The sequence below is a fragment of the Acanthochromis polyacanthus genome, chromosome 8 (assembly GCF_021347895.1).
Source record: "Acanthochromis polyacanthus isolate Apoly-LR-REF ecotype Palm Island chromosome 8, KAUST_Apoly_ChrSc, whole genome shotgun sequence".
Lineage (NCBI taxonomy): Eukaryota > Metazoa > Chordata > Actinopteri > Pomacentridae > Acanthochromis > Acanthochromis polyacanthus.
Window position 1 is genome coordinate 30,865,960 of NC_067120.1, and position 15,377 is coordinate 30,881,336.

Sequence of the window (15,377 nt, forward strand, 5' to 3'; positions counted from 1 at the left end):
AGGCAAACGTTAGCTCTAAAACACCTCTCATCCATATATATAAAGCAAGAAAAAGAACGTCAAGTTATAATAAACTTCAGGTTCAGGCATATGGGTTCTGTAAAGTGTCTTAAGACAATTTGAATTGAAATTGGCGCTATATAAATACAATTGAATTGAACTGAATTGAATAACATTCAAAAGTTTGAGGTCATAAAGGCAATTTCATGTTTTCCATGAAAGTTCACACTTTCATTCATGTGCTAACATAATTGCACAAGGGTTTTCTAATCAGCAATTAGCTTTTCAACACCATTAGCTAACACAATGCAGCATTAGAACACAGGAGTGATGGTTGCTGGAAATGTTTCTCTGTACCTCTATGTAGATATTCCATTAAAAATCAGCTGTTTCTAGCTAGAATAAACATTTCACACATTAACAATGTCGAGACTGGATTTCTGATTAATTTAATGTTATCTTCATTCAACAAACATTTCTTTTTTTCAAAAATGAGAACGTTTCTTTTGCATTTACTTTGAACGGTAGTGTATGTTACAGGTGCATGTAAACCAGGACAAATTACATTTCTGCTGCAACGTATTTGAGAATGTGGAGACAGGGTTGACTTTTCACAAACACTCTTTATGGATGCTCTCATTCGTACTGTCTTGCTCTCAGAGTTTGTGGGTTGCTCCTTTTCATCACAAAGTAATAGTTTGCACAGAATGTTTCATAGACTTTTTATTGAGTGTTTATCTGCTTCGTGTTACCCTAAATATTTCGCAATTTTCTGCCAGTAAAGCACAGTGAACTAAACTGTGAAGATGACAGCAGAGAATGAAGTGTGGAGTGATCAATGGAGTCCCCCCCCTCCACCGCCCCCCCAACACACACACACACCTCTAACTATCCACCCCCTCCCCTCCACTCCAGCTCCCTATTCTCCCTTACTCTCTCTCTCTCTCTCTCTGGCAGCCTCTCAGCCCTCCCACTTGTTCTCCCTCCTTCCCTCTCTCCTCCCTCCTCCTCAGCGGACCAGCTCTGTCTCCCTCTACACTTGTCTCTTCAGTCAAGGAGAAACTAATTGGAGAAAAGAATAGAAGAAAAGAACTGTTGGAAAACTAAACGAACCAAAACTTTACATCTTTACAGCATGCCACAGAAAGGTAAGCTTGCTCTCTCTCTTTCTCTCTCTCTCTTCCTCTCTCTCTCTCCCTCACACACACACTCTCTCTCACTCTCCCTTTCTCTCTTTCTCTCTCCATTAGCATGGAGTTGAAAAGTTACCATTTGCTTAACAGATAAGGTCAAGATGAACAAGATGAAGAACACTTGATAATGTGAAACCTGGTTTAGAAAAGCTGAGACTAAACATGAAGGGGGGGGAGGGGGGAGAAGCTGAGAATAGGAATTGCTCTCTGACTGAAAATTAGACACAGTAAGTGATTAAACTTCTCAGGTGCCAAAAGTTGAGGAGGAAAGAATGAACAGATGACATGTTTGAAGAGCAGCCGCGAACAGAAGAAAGTAAATTTATGTGGCCTGTCTTTTGCTTCAGAAATCTTTTATTGAGGCAAGAAAGGGGAAAGAAAGTTTGGGCTTGTTTTGAATGACATCACTGTCCTTAACAACTGGAACACATCGTGTTAGGTGTAGGTTTTATTGAGCAACTCAGCCAGAATCTAAATATTCTATCAAAAGATCAAATCAATAGACGGCTAAAGGTAGGTTCAATGGCAGGGTCCGCTCTCGTTAATGTTAAAAACTCCGACTTTCATGTTACTCTGCGCATGTTTTTAAAAGCAGCTGCACTTCAGAAATATATAGCTTTGTTTTAATTGCAATTTAAGTGTAGCAAAGCCTTGCTTTCTGTGCTGGTACGGTTCTGGGTTAAGTCCCGTTAAATCTGTGGCTGGAACCTCCGAGCAAACCGTGAAGCAGCGCTTTAAAGATCCCGAACTAAACTCTGCTTAGAAAGCAGAGCCGCGGAGAGAAGCACCGAGATCTCCACTGTCAGGGAGAACGACCACCATGAGCTTGAACCCTGCTCAGTGAAGGGATCGTTGCTGAACCTCCAGCTTAGAAACAGCTGCTTTTATCTCATCAGTCACAGGAACAAAGCACAGGAAGAATAACTGTAACCAAAGAAATACGTGCAGCTTATAGAGCAATTAGTCCTGAAATACTCCGGCTGCATGTGCTCCATGTGACAGATACCTTTGCTTTATTATACAAAAACTAAACTTGACTTGCAGATGGGATTACTATGTGAAATAAATCTCTTTTTGCAGTTATCCCGTGGACTATAAAGTTTACATTATAGCTGAAAGTAAAGTCTTTAAATACCATTTCAGTTACAGTGTACTGACTGAACCCCTTTTTTGCATTTAAATAACTGTATTATTCTGTATGAGTTGCACTGATCCTTAAAAAAAACTGTGCTGGTTGTTATGTTGGAGGTAAAGCAAGAAAAATAATGCAGAGACTTATGGATAAATGCGCGACAGGAATTTTCTTATTGACGGTTTGACCAAAATAAAAGCATTTTGCTTATTTTATTTACCTTCTGTAAAACAGGTGTTGCGGATTTAAAAAAATTTTTTTTCAGCAGATGATTACTGCTTCTTGGTTGAGTCCAAAAATTGCGGAATTTTTGAACAATCTGTCAGCAAAATTATTGAACTGGAAGAGATTTAATTTCACCTCGTGTTTGCGATATGTGCTATTTATTAATATATTTCACTAATAATCTGTGCCATCTACCAGAAGATTGTTTCACGTCCTTATTAGTGCTTATTTATTACACATCTCCTTTGATAACAATTTCCCATTTTACGCTCATTCATTTGCTGAGCCTAGCAAATGATGTGAAACTAACAGTGAGCAGCATGTCATAAAAAGCTGGACTGAAAATATTCACACTCTTTCATTTTATTTATGATGCAAAAATGGGGCTGAAACGGCTGGATTTGACCCGAACATTAAATGATCAAACCACGGTTCACCAACTTACAGACATCATCAGTGTCAGTTAATACTATGTGCAGATATTGTTGCTTTAATCGCAAATAATCGAAAACAGTGAACGCATGTGGCTATAAATAAGGCCTTCCATCATAAACTGTCATTTAGACATAATAAATGAGTGCTTGAAGGGCTTGTAGGAGGGAGAAAAAAAGCCATTTAATCCTGTGTTTGTGTTGGAGTCGCATGTGAAAATCCTTCATCATATATAAATATATTACATATATTACATATACAAGGGGATAAAGTTGGTCCCAACTGATGATCTAATTAAGAGGCTGTTAATTGTTAATGGATGTCTTCATTAAATCGAAGCCAATTAAAGGCACAATTCATCAGGCCAGAACAAATGAATGCAACATGTGAATCTGGAACATTTCCGTGTTTAAATGTGAGAGGGATGTGAGCTGCGTCTAATGAAGACACGAGCAAAAGGCCGCTCAATTTACCGTCAGCTCGTTTGAGTGTGCACCTGATGATTTCAGCACATCAGTCTAAACCTACCGAAGACTGTATTATTTTTATTATTGTTTTTATTATTCAATCTGAATGATAGCTCTTCTTAGTGTGTATTTATTTCTAAGTGCCTTTAAAAGCTGACTGATCAATCGGCTTTAGTCTATTAAACGGACCGAACACCAGCTGCTTTGAGCCCGACGGATTTCGAAATGTTTTACTTCAGTAAAAATCATTTCTCCCGTGTTTTGCAGCTCTCTGTTTTTAAGCATGTCGCCGTTTCAGCTAAAGTTGGAAGGAGCTTTGGTGAGCACAGACAGCTCAGCATAAAAAAGACATCCAAACAAATGACTTCTAAAAATGCATAAAACTCATTTGATAGCCTTTATATATATACACCTACCGTTCGAAAGTTTGGAGTCATTTAGAAATGTCCTCATTTTGAAAGAAATGCAGTTTTTTCACCCCAATGAATATATCATTAAATGAATCAGAAATACAGTCTAGACATTGTAAATGTGCTAAATGACTATTGCAGCTGTGAATCTTTAATAGAATATCTCTATAGGGTACAGAGGAACGTTTCCAGCAACCATCACTCCTGTGTTCTAATGCTACATTGTGTTAGCTAATTGTGTTGAAAGGCTAATTGATGATTAGAAAACCCTTGTTTAATTATGTTAGCACATGAATAAAAGTGTGAGCTTTCATGGAAAACATGAAATTGTGTCCGCAAACTTTTGAACCATCGTGTACATTTGAATCACATCACAGTCAGCAACAGTATCTTTAATTATTAGTACTGCTTATTATAATTATTTTTGAATGTTGTTGTTGTTGTTGTTATGAGGTGGTTGTTAGAGTTGTGTGTGTTCGCCAGCAGCTCTGTCTCTCCCTCTCTCGGCTTTTTTTTTTTCTCATATCACCGCCCTGAATGCGGCTGAATGAAACTTTTATATTGTCATCAGTATGTTCAACAGAACTCTTTTATGTCACTTGTACTGGTCAAACTGGGCTCCCCGCCGCGGTTTTGTGTCGCGGGCTTTTTAACGAGCCACAGCTAACGAGGCGACGACACCAAAATCCCGCGGACACACAAAGGCCGAGCCGCGGCTCCGCTCCTCCGGCTCTTTGTCTGCTTTCACAGGGGCACCAGCGGCGGGCTGTGTGGGGAACAAGGTGCCATGGCCGGCCTGTGTCTGTGGAGCTGCTTCGTGCTTCTTTTTCTTCTTTTTTTTTTAAAATGCAGAGCCTCACAGAAAGAGCTGCTTTGAAGCCTTTCTTGGTTAGTTTTCTCCTAAGTTGTCGGAAAGGGGCTTTGGTTTTGAGAAGCGGCGTGAATGAATGCCATGTGCTTTCTACCCACCACATTATTAATCACAACAGATTGTTTAAGTGCTCATTTTCCCCCACAACAGTGGACTTGTTTGGTAAAGTGGTGCCGATAGAGACACTGAGCACGTTCCTCATTGAGCCAGGTAATTGGGAGTGCATTTAAGTTATGAAGAAGGTGCACGAAATAGAGCAATTCAAATCACTGGGACCACATATTACAAACTACATTTTGCAAACAATCTTATTATTTTTAATCAGGCGTTTCTAGGCCGAGCACTGTCGCCTTGCAGGTAGAAGATCCCCGGTTAGTTTCCAGGCCTTCCCCGGATCTTTTTGCATGGAGTTTGTATGTTTTCTGCTTCCTCCCACTGTCCAAAAGCATGCTCAGATTAATAAGTGATTCTAAATTATCTGTATGTGTGAATATGAGTGTGATTGTCTCTATATGTAGCCCTGTGATAGACTGGTGACCTGGGTGTCTCCTGTCTTCACCTAAATCAGCTGGGACAGACTCCAGCCCCCTGCCACCCTAGTGAGAATTAAGAAGTGTATAGATAATGGATGGATGAATTTTTGGGTAGTTCTTCCTTGTCTGACGTGTTAATTTTGTTTGGAAAACCAAACTCCACAAATCAAATTTCTGACTCTGCATTTGTTCAATTTAGTTTTACACTTTTATGGTATTTATTCATTGTTTCTTTTTAACTTATGTATGGAAGTTATTTGAGGAAATGTGTGGTGTTATGTCTGTCCTGAAACGGCCGTGGCACTGTAATTTCCTGTAAAGAATTATTAAAGTATCTATCTATCTATCTATCTATCTATCTATCTATCTATCTATCTATCTATCTATCTATCTATCTATCTATAATAATAACGTGAACAAATACTGGCAAAATATGTAAGATCACCATTTAACACTATACAAAAACATTTATTGCTCATTGTCATAAAGCAGTTCTTTCATCTTTATCCATTTACTTTATTTTATTGATCATTTTTACCTGGTTCCTGAAGTTTTTTTTTTATTTTGTTTTATTTCATTTAAAAGTGTCCATCGTTCACTTTTTCCATTGAGGGTACTGAGAAGCTGGGTACATTGTGGCCAAGTCGCACACCCACACTAATGATCAACTTAGAATCACTAATTGACCTGCCATCCTATAAAATGTGGATTTATCAATAAAGAACAACAGAGGAAATTTTGATTCTGTTCTGTGGTCACAAAGAATAGCTTCATAAATTTCGTTATTGTGAAAAGAGGCAGGATAAAACATCATTTCATAACAATCGACCATTTAGGTTTTATTATGTTAGCTATTTTCTTTCCATAGGGTATTTATGTTTAAATTTTTTCATCTTTTAAGACTTTTGGGCCTTCATAATTTTGGCCCTTTAAATTTACAGCATTGTCTCAGATTTTTTCCTCTTTGCAGCAATAAAGATAATTGTCAAAACACATTATTGGCTGCGTCTATCGTGATCTTTATCCATGGCTCCATTTATATCTGGGACAGAATCTGCCTGCAGCTGGATATGAAGGATTTAACAATGTCAGTCCAGTTTTGCTATGTTCTTCATTTTTAATGTGACAGCAGATAATATACGCTTGTTAATCTATGTCTCACTCATTACTTTTACCCTAACAACTTTTATAATGTAGCACATATTCCTTGGAATAAAACAGAAGCTTCCTGTATTTTATATAAACATAAAGGTAATGCATATATTTCTTCTAAATAACCCGACAGTGTCAGTTTTGACTGGACTTTCACTCACTGTCCAAGAGAAAGTAGAATAAATGGTATATAGTATTAAGATGAGAAAGGGAAATGTGATTCAACGCAGTGTAGAATTGCATTCTACTAACATTTGTGTTAGGAATGGATTCCAAGTTTGTTCTCATAACTTTATATGAACATACATAAGCATATGAACCATTCAAATAAAGGTCTGGCATTCAGCCACTCTGTCCACTGTCCAGACTGTGTCTTGGATTTTTTTTTCCAACTCAGCTCTTATAACTGTCACAGTTTCCTCCCTATAGACTAATTCATAAAGAAAGGGGCAAAAACAAACCTGTACAGATCAGGAAAGATATGTTTTCTTCCTTTACTCACCTTCTGTGTCCAGGAATGTCTGCGATGTATTGCTTCTCCATTTGATTTCTCTGAATTGATCTGATTTCTCTGTTTGTGCAGATTATAGAAGTCAAACAAGCTGGGAGACTGGTGTGGCCTCCATGATGCAAAACAGTGAGTTACACTGCACACGTGTGTGCTTTTCATTTTTAATGTTTCTGTATGTCTAGCTCTGTGACTTTCAAGCCTTTTCTGGCATGTTCCCCTTCAGAAAAATATTCACACCCATCCCATATTTTTTAATGACGAACTGGGAGGCCACTAATAAAAACAGGAATAACGGTCAACACAGTAGCATGGAAAAAAAAATCTTCACTTTCTACACCTAAATCCTATTTATATAATTAGTTTTATCTGGCATTTTTTTCCTGGTCTGGTAACATAAAGGAGACTTGTCTTGATTTTTGACACTTACATTATTGTCTAACAGTTTATCAGACAATAATGTAAAAGCAATGTGACAGTCTTAAGGGGTTTGCACAGCTCCTTGTGCCTATATTAGCCCATGTAATGATCTTCAGCTCATTGTTTATCTCCTCTGCTGCAGCAGGCAGCTGTTTTCAGCAACACAACTCTGAAAACCCGCTGTACAATACCTGCTCAGCGTCAAACGGCAGATGGACACAGAGCTATTACGCTAACCAAGTGTCCAGTAACATTTCCAAATGAATATTAATGTCACACCATATCAGTTGGATATGTACGAGGGTATTTCAAAAAGTTCTCGACCTCACCAGAAAACATCACAGGAGAAAGATTGTTCTTGCATTAGTTTTCAACATCACCTCCTTTAACTTCAAAGCATGAAGTCTACTAATGTTCAAGCTTTTATCCCTTCACAAAATAAGATCACATTTTCAGTTTGGGAAACAAATAGCAGATAGAAGTCAGAGGGTGAGTAAGGAGCATGAGGCCACATTAGGTTGATTCTGCCACTTCTGCTGCGTGGACGGACGCACTGTCCGAGAGCAGACAGCTCAAAGCTTTCCTCTCCTTTGCTCTGTGATTGCTTTAAACATTTGAGTTTTTGTGGACAGTAATAAGAGGATTTATAGTATACAGTTATGTTCCAAAATAGCAGTTATGTCCCTTGTTTCTGAGAGGAGAAGGAGGGAGAGAACTTTTTGAAGAGCCCTCATGAATACACTACTGTTCGAAAGTTTGGGGTCACTTAGAAATGTCCTGATTTTTGAAAGAAATGCATTTTTTCAATGAAGATGAACGTTACATGAATGAGAAATCCAGTCTAGACATTAATGTGGTGGAAAAAAGTTTTCAGCCACCTTTACAATTTTACACAATATCAAAAGTTGTCATGAAATGTTTGTGGAAAAATCATTTTTTTGTTTCAAAAAGGAAAACTAACAAAAGTAGATTCTTCGGAGTTTCAAAATGTCAGTTTTCGACACTGTGGGTATCCAAGTCAACAAATAACAGAAAATGTGTTCCAAACTGAACAAAAAATAAATAAACCATCACATCATCAAATTAATATGTAGTAATCCTGCCATTAGCATGCAATAGAGCTCTAATCCTGGCTGGCATGCTCCCCATGAGCCTTTGACACTGTTGAGGGATAATCTTGTCCCGTCTTCTTAACTTACTGCTTTTAATTCTTCTTAATTCTTTGGTTTATGCTTTGAAACACACCTTCTGATTATCCATCACATATTTTCAATGGAACTTATGTCTGGCGATTGAGCTGGCCACTCTCAGACCTGGACACTGTGCTCCTGCAGCCAGATTCTACTGGCCCTGGATGTGTAGCGAGGGGCATTATCTTGTTGAAACATCCAGTTTTGACCTTGACAGAACAGTGCACGTGCAGAAGGGAACATGTGAATTTGGACAATGGCACAATACTTGACAGAGTTCAATGTTCATCACAGACAGTGAGAAGATCAACACCAGCAGCACTCATGCATCCCCAAACCATGATACTGCCTCCGCCATGCTTGACAGTAGGTACTCTCCATTCTGGAGATAATGCTTCACCTGGTCTTCTGCGTACCCTCACATTAGCAGGAGGAAGATAAAGCCTGAAACTGGATTCATCTGACCACAGAATCTTCTTCCAATTCCTGACTGTCCAGTTCTTGTGTGCTTGGACTCAACAACGCTGGACTAACTTCTGTCTGTCATTGATCAGGGGCTTGTTCACAGCCTTGTAGGACCTGAATCCATGATCTGAAGGTCGGCCACGTGCAATGCAGGTGGAACACTGGACACCAGTTTGATTTGACCACTGCTGCTGAAGCTCCTGTGATGTCATTCGGCAGTTTTCCCTGCACATGAGGATCAGGTCATTTCTTGCTGAAGAAACCTTTGGACGCCCAGATCTTGGTTTGTCTTTCAATTCAATTCAATTCAATTCAATTCAATTCAATTCAATTCAATTCAATTCAATTCAATTCAATTCAATTCAATTCAGTTCAATTCAATTCAATTTCATTTATTTAGCACCAATTGCAGGTCAAATTGTCTCAAGACGCTTTACAGAACCCCTATGCCTGAATCCCAAGAGAAAGCAGTAAGGCAACAGTGGCAAGAAAAAACTCCCTTTTAAAGGGAAGAAACCTTGAGCTTCCAAGCTGTTGGTTCTTCTGTATTTCTGCAGAGTGTATCCAACTAGATCTGCACTTCTGGCTATTTGGCGGCAGCTGTACCCTTCCTAACTCAGAATCTGCATCTTCAGGTGTGTTTCCTGCATTGGGTTCCTTGCTTTAGCCATTTTTGTCTCTGAAGAACTTTCAAATGTGCTGGCTTTTTTTTATATAGACACAGAGCACAACAACAGAAATAGTGTCTTTTAATAAAAAGCATGAGTTTTATTTGTGGATCATTGGTAGCAAAATGACTCAATACTCAAAATTTCTGATGTATTTTTATGGAATCAATCAATTTTAAGTTTTTAATGGCTTTTCTTGGATTTGTTTGGCATTTTGGCTGTGACCGTACTGAAATAAATTGCACTTGAAGATTTAAGAGTAATTCTTAATGCAGTATTTCTCAAATGTATGGGGTGTCCGAAAACTTTTTTCCACTGCATATTTAAAGGACAAACTCTTCAGTCGTGTAATTGAATGCCTCTCAAATCTAGACCATAATCATATGTAAAAACAGAGCCTGTAAGTATCACTTGAAATTATGACTAATTGACTTCAAATGTTGGGCTATATAAAATCTTTTGGGTGGTACCGACAATGAACTTCACTTCATGTTTCTTTTTTACTGCGGGGACAAGAGGTTCATGCTGTCTGCAGTGAAGGTGTGTGAATTACCTTTCTCTATATGTCTTTGCTTGTTTTTGTCTTGCATCTCTCTCCTGACCAATATCCGTTCCGCACTGCACTGCCTCACCCCCATTCATCTCTTCTGGATGATACAGCTTGACATAATATTTTGCCACTTTTTTGTTGGACAGTAGCATTGGGATGAATGTTGGTTGCTATTATCGTCACCTCCACTTTAATCAGTTTTAATTCCATATAGTGAAAATGGAGCAAGTGGGGGTTGTTGAGGAGTAACTGAGGGTGAACACCAATATTCATTTGCTATGGTCATTAGTGAATGAAGCACATGCTACATTTGTCGGTGATTAGAATGAAAGTGGATTCAGTCAGTCTGCAGTGTACTCCATGAGCACTGACATTCCGCATACAGTGTTTGAATATTAGACACTGCTAACCCACAAAACGTAAAAGCTTTTAAATTATGATTTATTGAAAATTTATTGAAAATCTGCATCAAGTCCTGTGAAAAAGTAATTGCCCCCCTGAACCTAATAACAAGTTGGTCCCTTGGCAGCAACAACTTCACTGAAATGTTTGTTACACTTAAACACATCACCATGGAGGAATATTGACCCACTGTTCTCTGCAGAATAGTTTTATAGTGTGAGTCCGTGCTTGCCTGTGCTGTGTTCAGTGTTTCACATTTACTTTTGTTGCAGCATTACATGTGTACTTCTTTCCTTTTTGCAACACAGAACATTTTAGAACTGCTAACGTTAGAAAAGGAAAGCAAGCACAGCTCATCCAAAGATGTGGTTGTGACCACAGTGCTGAAAGGATCTAAGTCAGTAAAATGGAATTATGCAATGACACCAGTAATGAACTGTGTCAGACATCAACCGGCTAGTAAGACGAGACGTGAGGTCCTCATATAATGTCCTGATGTTTGGAGGAATACCAGTTTAAAACAACAGTATTCTCTGTATGACGCTTTCAATGTTATAGCAGCATAAATGTGCTTGTTTCTATTTGCTGCTGTAGATTTGAGGTTGAGATAGTTTTGGCTATTTTATATACTCTCGGTTTGTCAAATCTACTGCATGTGTCTTGAAGAAGCGCGAAACAGGAGTGAGGAATTTCAAACTGAATTCACGTTTTTAAACCCAAGTTTGAGTCAGCACACTAGAACTCTCTGAGAAGTCAGAAATTAATCAAGAGGAACATACAACCACTAAAACAACTGTTTCTGTTCAGGAATGAAGCAAACAACTACAATGTGGCATCACAATAAAAACAAAATTCTTAATGTGATTTACAGTTTTTTTCAGCTTTTCTGTAAAACAGTAAATTGGAAAATTGATGGATAACAACAATAATTGTATTTTAGCATTAAAGATCTAATTTTTAAGAGCTTACACAGTCTGGCAGATTAACCATTACAGAAACATGAAAAAACATTTGCTTGGTATTTTGGTAATCAGTGGTGGCATCCGCCTTACATCTGGTGGAGGTCTAATAAATTTGATAAGTACTGTAACTTGCTACATATTTGTTTCATTTGGAGGACTTTGATGATAACGGCAGTACACTCTTTCAGGGAAAGTGAACTGAATTGCGATTCAGTGTAAATGAACAGATTTAAAGTGAAAGCTGCTGAGGTGCTCCCAATGGCCCACCTGCTCAGTCTGTGTGTGGATGTCTGTCACAGAGGGAGGGAACCAAATTGACTCCATATGTCTGTCTATTAATTGTGTGTCAGGAGAGAAAGCCCGGGTGTGTTCCTCTGGGATGTGACACTGTGATTAACATTTCTGCGGTGAAATGATCACCCTAAAACACAAATTTGAACCTGATAGTCAGCGGCATTAGGAAGGGTTAGAAATAATATACTGTAACATTTAAAGGCAGCTTCCACAGAGGTCATGCTTCTTTATGTAATTTAATTAAGCAGAATACAAGTTTCGGTGCCACAGCAGTGTGAGTTGTACTGGAAGGTAAGCGCTCTTAGATCCAGATTGTCCATCAGGTTTACACTACAGTAGTTCTACTCTGGGGGAGGATCTACATTTGCTTCTGCCATCTGCCATCATATGAATCTAAATGAATGACTGAGCATTGTTTTTATTGAACAATTAAATATTTCATTAGTAGCTAATGAAATTATTAGCATGATTAGCAATTCTACGCACATGCAGGAATTAGACTGAGTTTTACCGCTCATTTTACTGCTGCTACATTAGTCCCTCCAGGATTATTTCGAGTGAGTTTTTCGAGATTGTTGCGGCCTAAAATGCCTGAATTCGCTGCAGCTTTTCGGGAAAAAAAATTGCCATGTAAGTTGCGATGTTTTAAGCTATTTGTTGAGATGAAATTGCGGGAGGCAGTTGCTATAAAGTTGCATTTTTTCAGCTTTTAGAACATATTTCAACATTTTTATTGACAACATATATTCTGAAGTCCATTCTTTAGCGCTTCAACCCATTTACACAAAAGCTTGCATGCCACGGTGGGAAATTAGCACCAGCAAGATACTGGTTTAACATGAGGTGGTTGGTAGATTTAAGGCACAAAATGATAATTTATTATTGAATGACTCACATTTGGACATATCTGTCAGTGGCATGTCCTGGCACACACGTGTTCACACACACACTCACAGCTTGTCATGTCAATTAACAAGAAAAGCACTCAGAGAGCGCAGAACTTTGCCAAGACTGTTCATTTCCTGACGTTACATGAACACAGGCATGTTTTGCATGTGTACATTATGTATGGATACCGAATCATGTGACCTAAATATGTAGTGGTCGGCGGGAATTGATGGGACTCAGAAACACCCTCACAATTGAACTGGTTGCTCCTTGTATCATTTCCGATAAGTCCACAGCGGTGGATTTGTAGTAGGATTGTAATGATGTGATCGTCAGAAGGCTGAGGTAGTGTTTACTTGTTGTCATGGTTACCGTAAAGCGGTCAGACGCAATGTCGCTATCTCAATGGGAAATCCTTCAGAAATCCATGGATTTCTATAAGCTGCATCACTGCCAAAATGTAATCACTTGGTCCTTGTGGCATTTCTGACCTTCCCTGAAAATTCCATCCAAATCTGTTACTGTGTTTTTGAGCAGGCCTAATGTTACCAACAGAGGAAGGATTCAGGTATGTCGATCATCACATAGCTCCGCAGCTTTCCTTGGCGAAGTAATTACTCTAACTTACCTTCTTTCCTTTAGTGCTCACTACAGATCTGGATGGAACAGCTTCCGTCATGGTGATTTGTCTGGTCTGTGGTCCGCTCATTTCAGCCGTTCTCCTAATATGTTTCATGGTAGAAAAGTGTTTGTCAATTGATGATTTATTTATTTGTTTTGTATTCCACGGCAATATTGCCTCCGCTTTGGTGAAGAACATCAGTGAATTGTTTTGTACGGTCTTCAGCATTAATCTTTGTTGTTATTGAGGGACATTAGAATCGATTTTCAAACCAAAAACAATTTGAATTTTGTGATGTACATTCATTAGGTTTATGCTGGGGACTGCTATGATTGATGGAACTCATGGGAGGCTGGCCAAAATTGCGGAAAAGTTTTGTGATTGGACAAAATTGCAAGGTCGCACAGAATTCGCGGAGATTGGTTGAACTTGCGTGAATTGGTGCGATTGCAACGTCACAAATTCATGGAGGGACTGTTACAGTTCCTAACGTTAACTGGTCTGTGTTTGGGAATGAGCATGTTCTGTCACTCTATGTCTTCTCTCCTGGATACACCTCTTCTGTGCATATCAGCCCCAGTTTGACAACACATGCAGCATTAAAAAAATAACTAAACTTGGCCAACTTAACCATTCATCTATAGTTATGCCCCACAACTTCGTGAAGCTGCACGATCATGCTAGTTTCAAAGAAAAACACAGGTCTATGTCTGTATTTGAACAACCACATGATGAAGTCTCATAGAAACAGAGGGTTCACATGGGCTAAAACTACAATTTACACACAGTGAACTTGTTTGGGGGTATTAAGCATAATGAACATACCCAAACTTTTGACTTTCACTTTTTGATAATGATGCTGGAAAGTGAATCAACAACATTTCTGACAGATTTTATTTTTTATTTGGAAAGATAGTATTTTGGAGATTTCTTTTCATGTTCATGAGTATATTTGTGTTGTGTTTCAAGCCTGTTCTGTGTTGTCGAACTGTTTTAGTTGGAACATGTATTTTTTGTGTCAGATGGCCAGATTTGTATAGTAGTATATAAAAGTGCTGTCTCTATCTTGTCATAAACAGAATAGTTTTGATGGGATGGTTATTTCTGTGTATGAACAAAATGAAACCTGTTTTAACTCACAGCAGTCCCACCTCAGTTTATACTGTCTGTGTGTGTGTGTGTGTGTGTGTGTGTGTGTGTGTGTGTGTGTGTGTGTGTGTGTGTGTGTGTGTGTGTGTGTGTGTTAGCTACTATGATTTATTAATGTCCCGTTGAGAGGTTTATAAGCCTACAATATGCTTCCTGCCACAGAGCCATTAACAGACAATAGACAATTGATTTTGTGCAAATCTCTACTTAACCTGCACATGCTGAGGACCGCTGCTGCTGAAACATGTCAGACATGCAAAACAAAACATTTTAAGCTTCACACAAACTTAAAGAAGCACCAGTCAGCAGCTTCATTGCTTACTTATAAAGAGGGTTTGCTCAAGTGTTTGAACTGAACAGATCTTTACATCAAGCATAATTTTTTGTCACACAGAGGGGCACTCCATTTATCAGTACAATGAATCAGTAAAACCCACCACTTTCCTTTATCCACAACTGGGTATGCTTTCAATTAAAAAAAAATAGAATAAGGATGAAGATCTAAAGCACACAACTGCTGAAAGAAAAGAAAATCCCTCAACAGAATCAGAGTCTAAATTTCCTGCCAGATCCATGACCTTAATTGCATCGAGCACCTATGGCTTAAACTGGCTGAAACATGGAGAATATTTTCACGCTTGCAGACTGATTCATGAACCGATGTTTAAGCAGTTCTGTTAGCAAAAGTTTGGGAAAATAAATGTAAAACATTACAACTTGCTTATTACAGAAATCCCTATTGGATTTCAAAATGCTTTTCTGTCTTCTTTACGAATATCTCTTCCTTTATTATTCCATACCCAACAAATCCCTTTTAGTGAAACATTGTTCAAATTTTTTGCAG

General features: G+C 38.5%; 1 protein-coding gene across 2 annotated transcripts in view; it reads left to right on the forward strand.

Annotated features, from left to right (window-relative positions):
- Positions 1–999: 999 nt before the first annotated feature.
- Positions 1,000–15,377, forward strand: part of LOC110968839 (paired box protein Pax-6-like) — a 32,935-nt gene continuing 18,557 nt past the window's right edge. Inside the window, exons 1-3 of one of the 2 annotated variants that reach the window (XM_051951702.1) lie at positions 1,000–1,148; positions 6,999–7,052; positions 10,183–10,206. In XM_051951702.1, coding sequence (XP_051807662.1) covers positions 1,136–1,148; positions 6,999–7,052; positions 10,183–10,206 — 91 coding nt within the window. In that variant the 5' untranslated portion in view covers positions 1,000–1,135. The remainder of the gene's footprint in view (positions 1,149–6,998; positions 7,053–10,182; positions 10,207–15,377) is intronic. The other variant, XM_022218843.2, reaches the window with a different exon arrangement.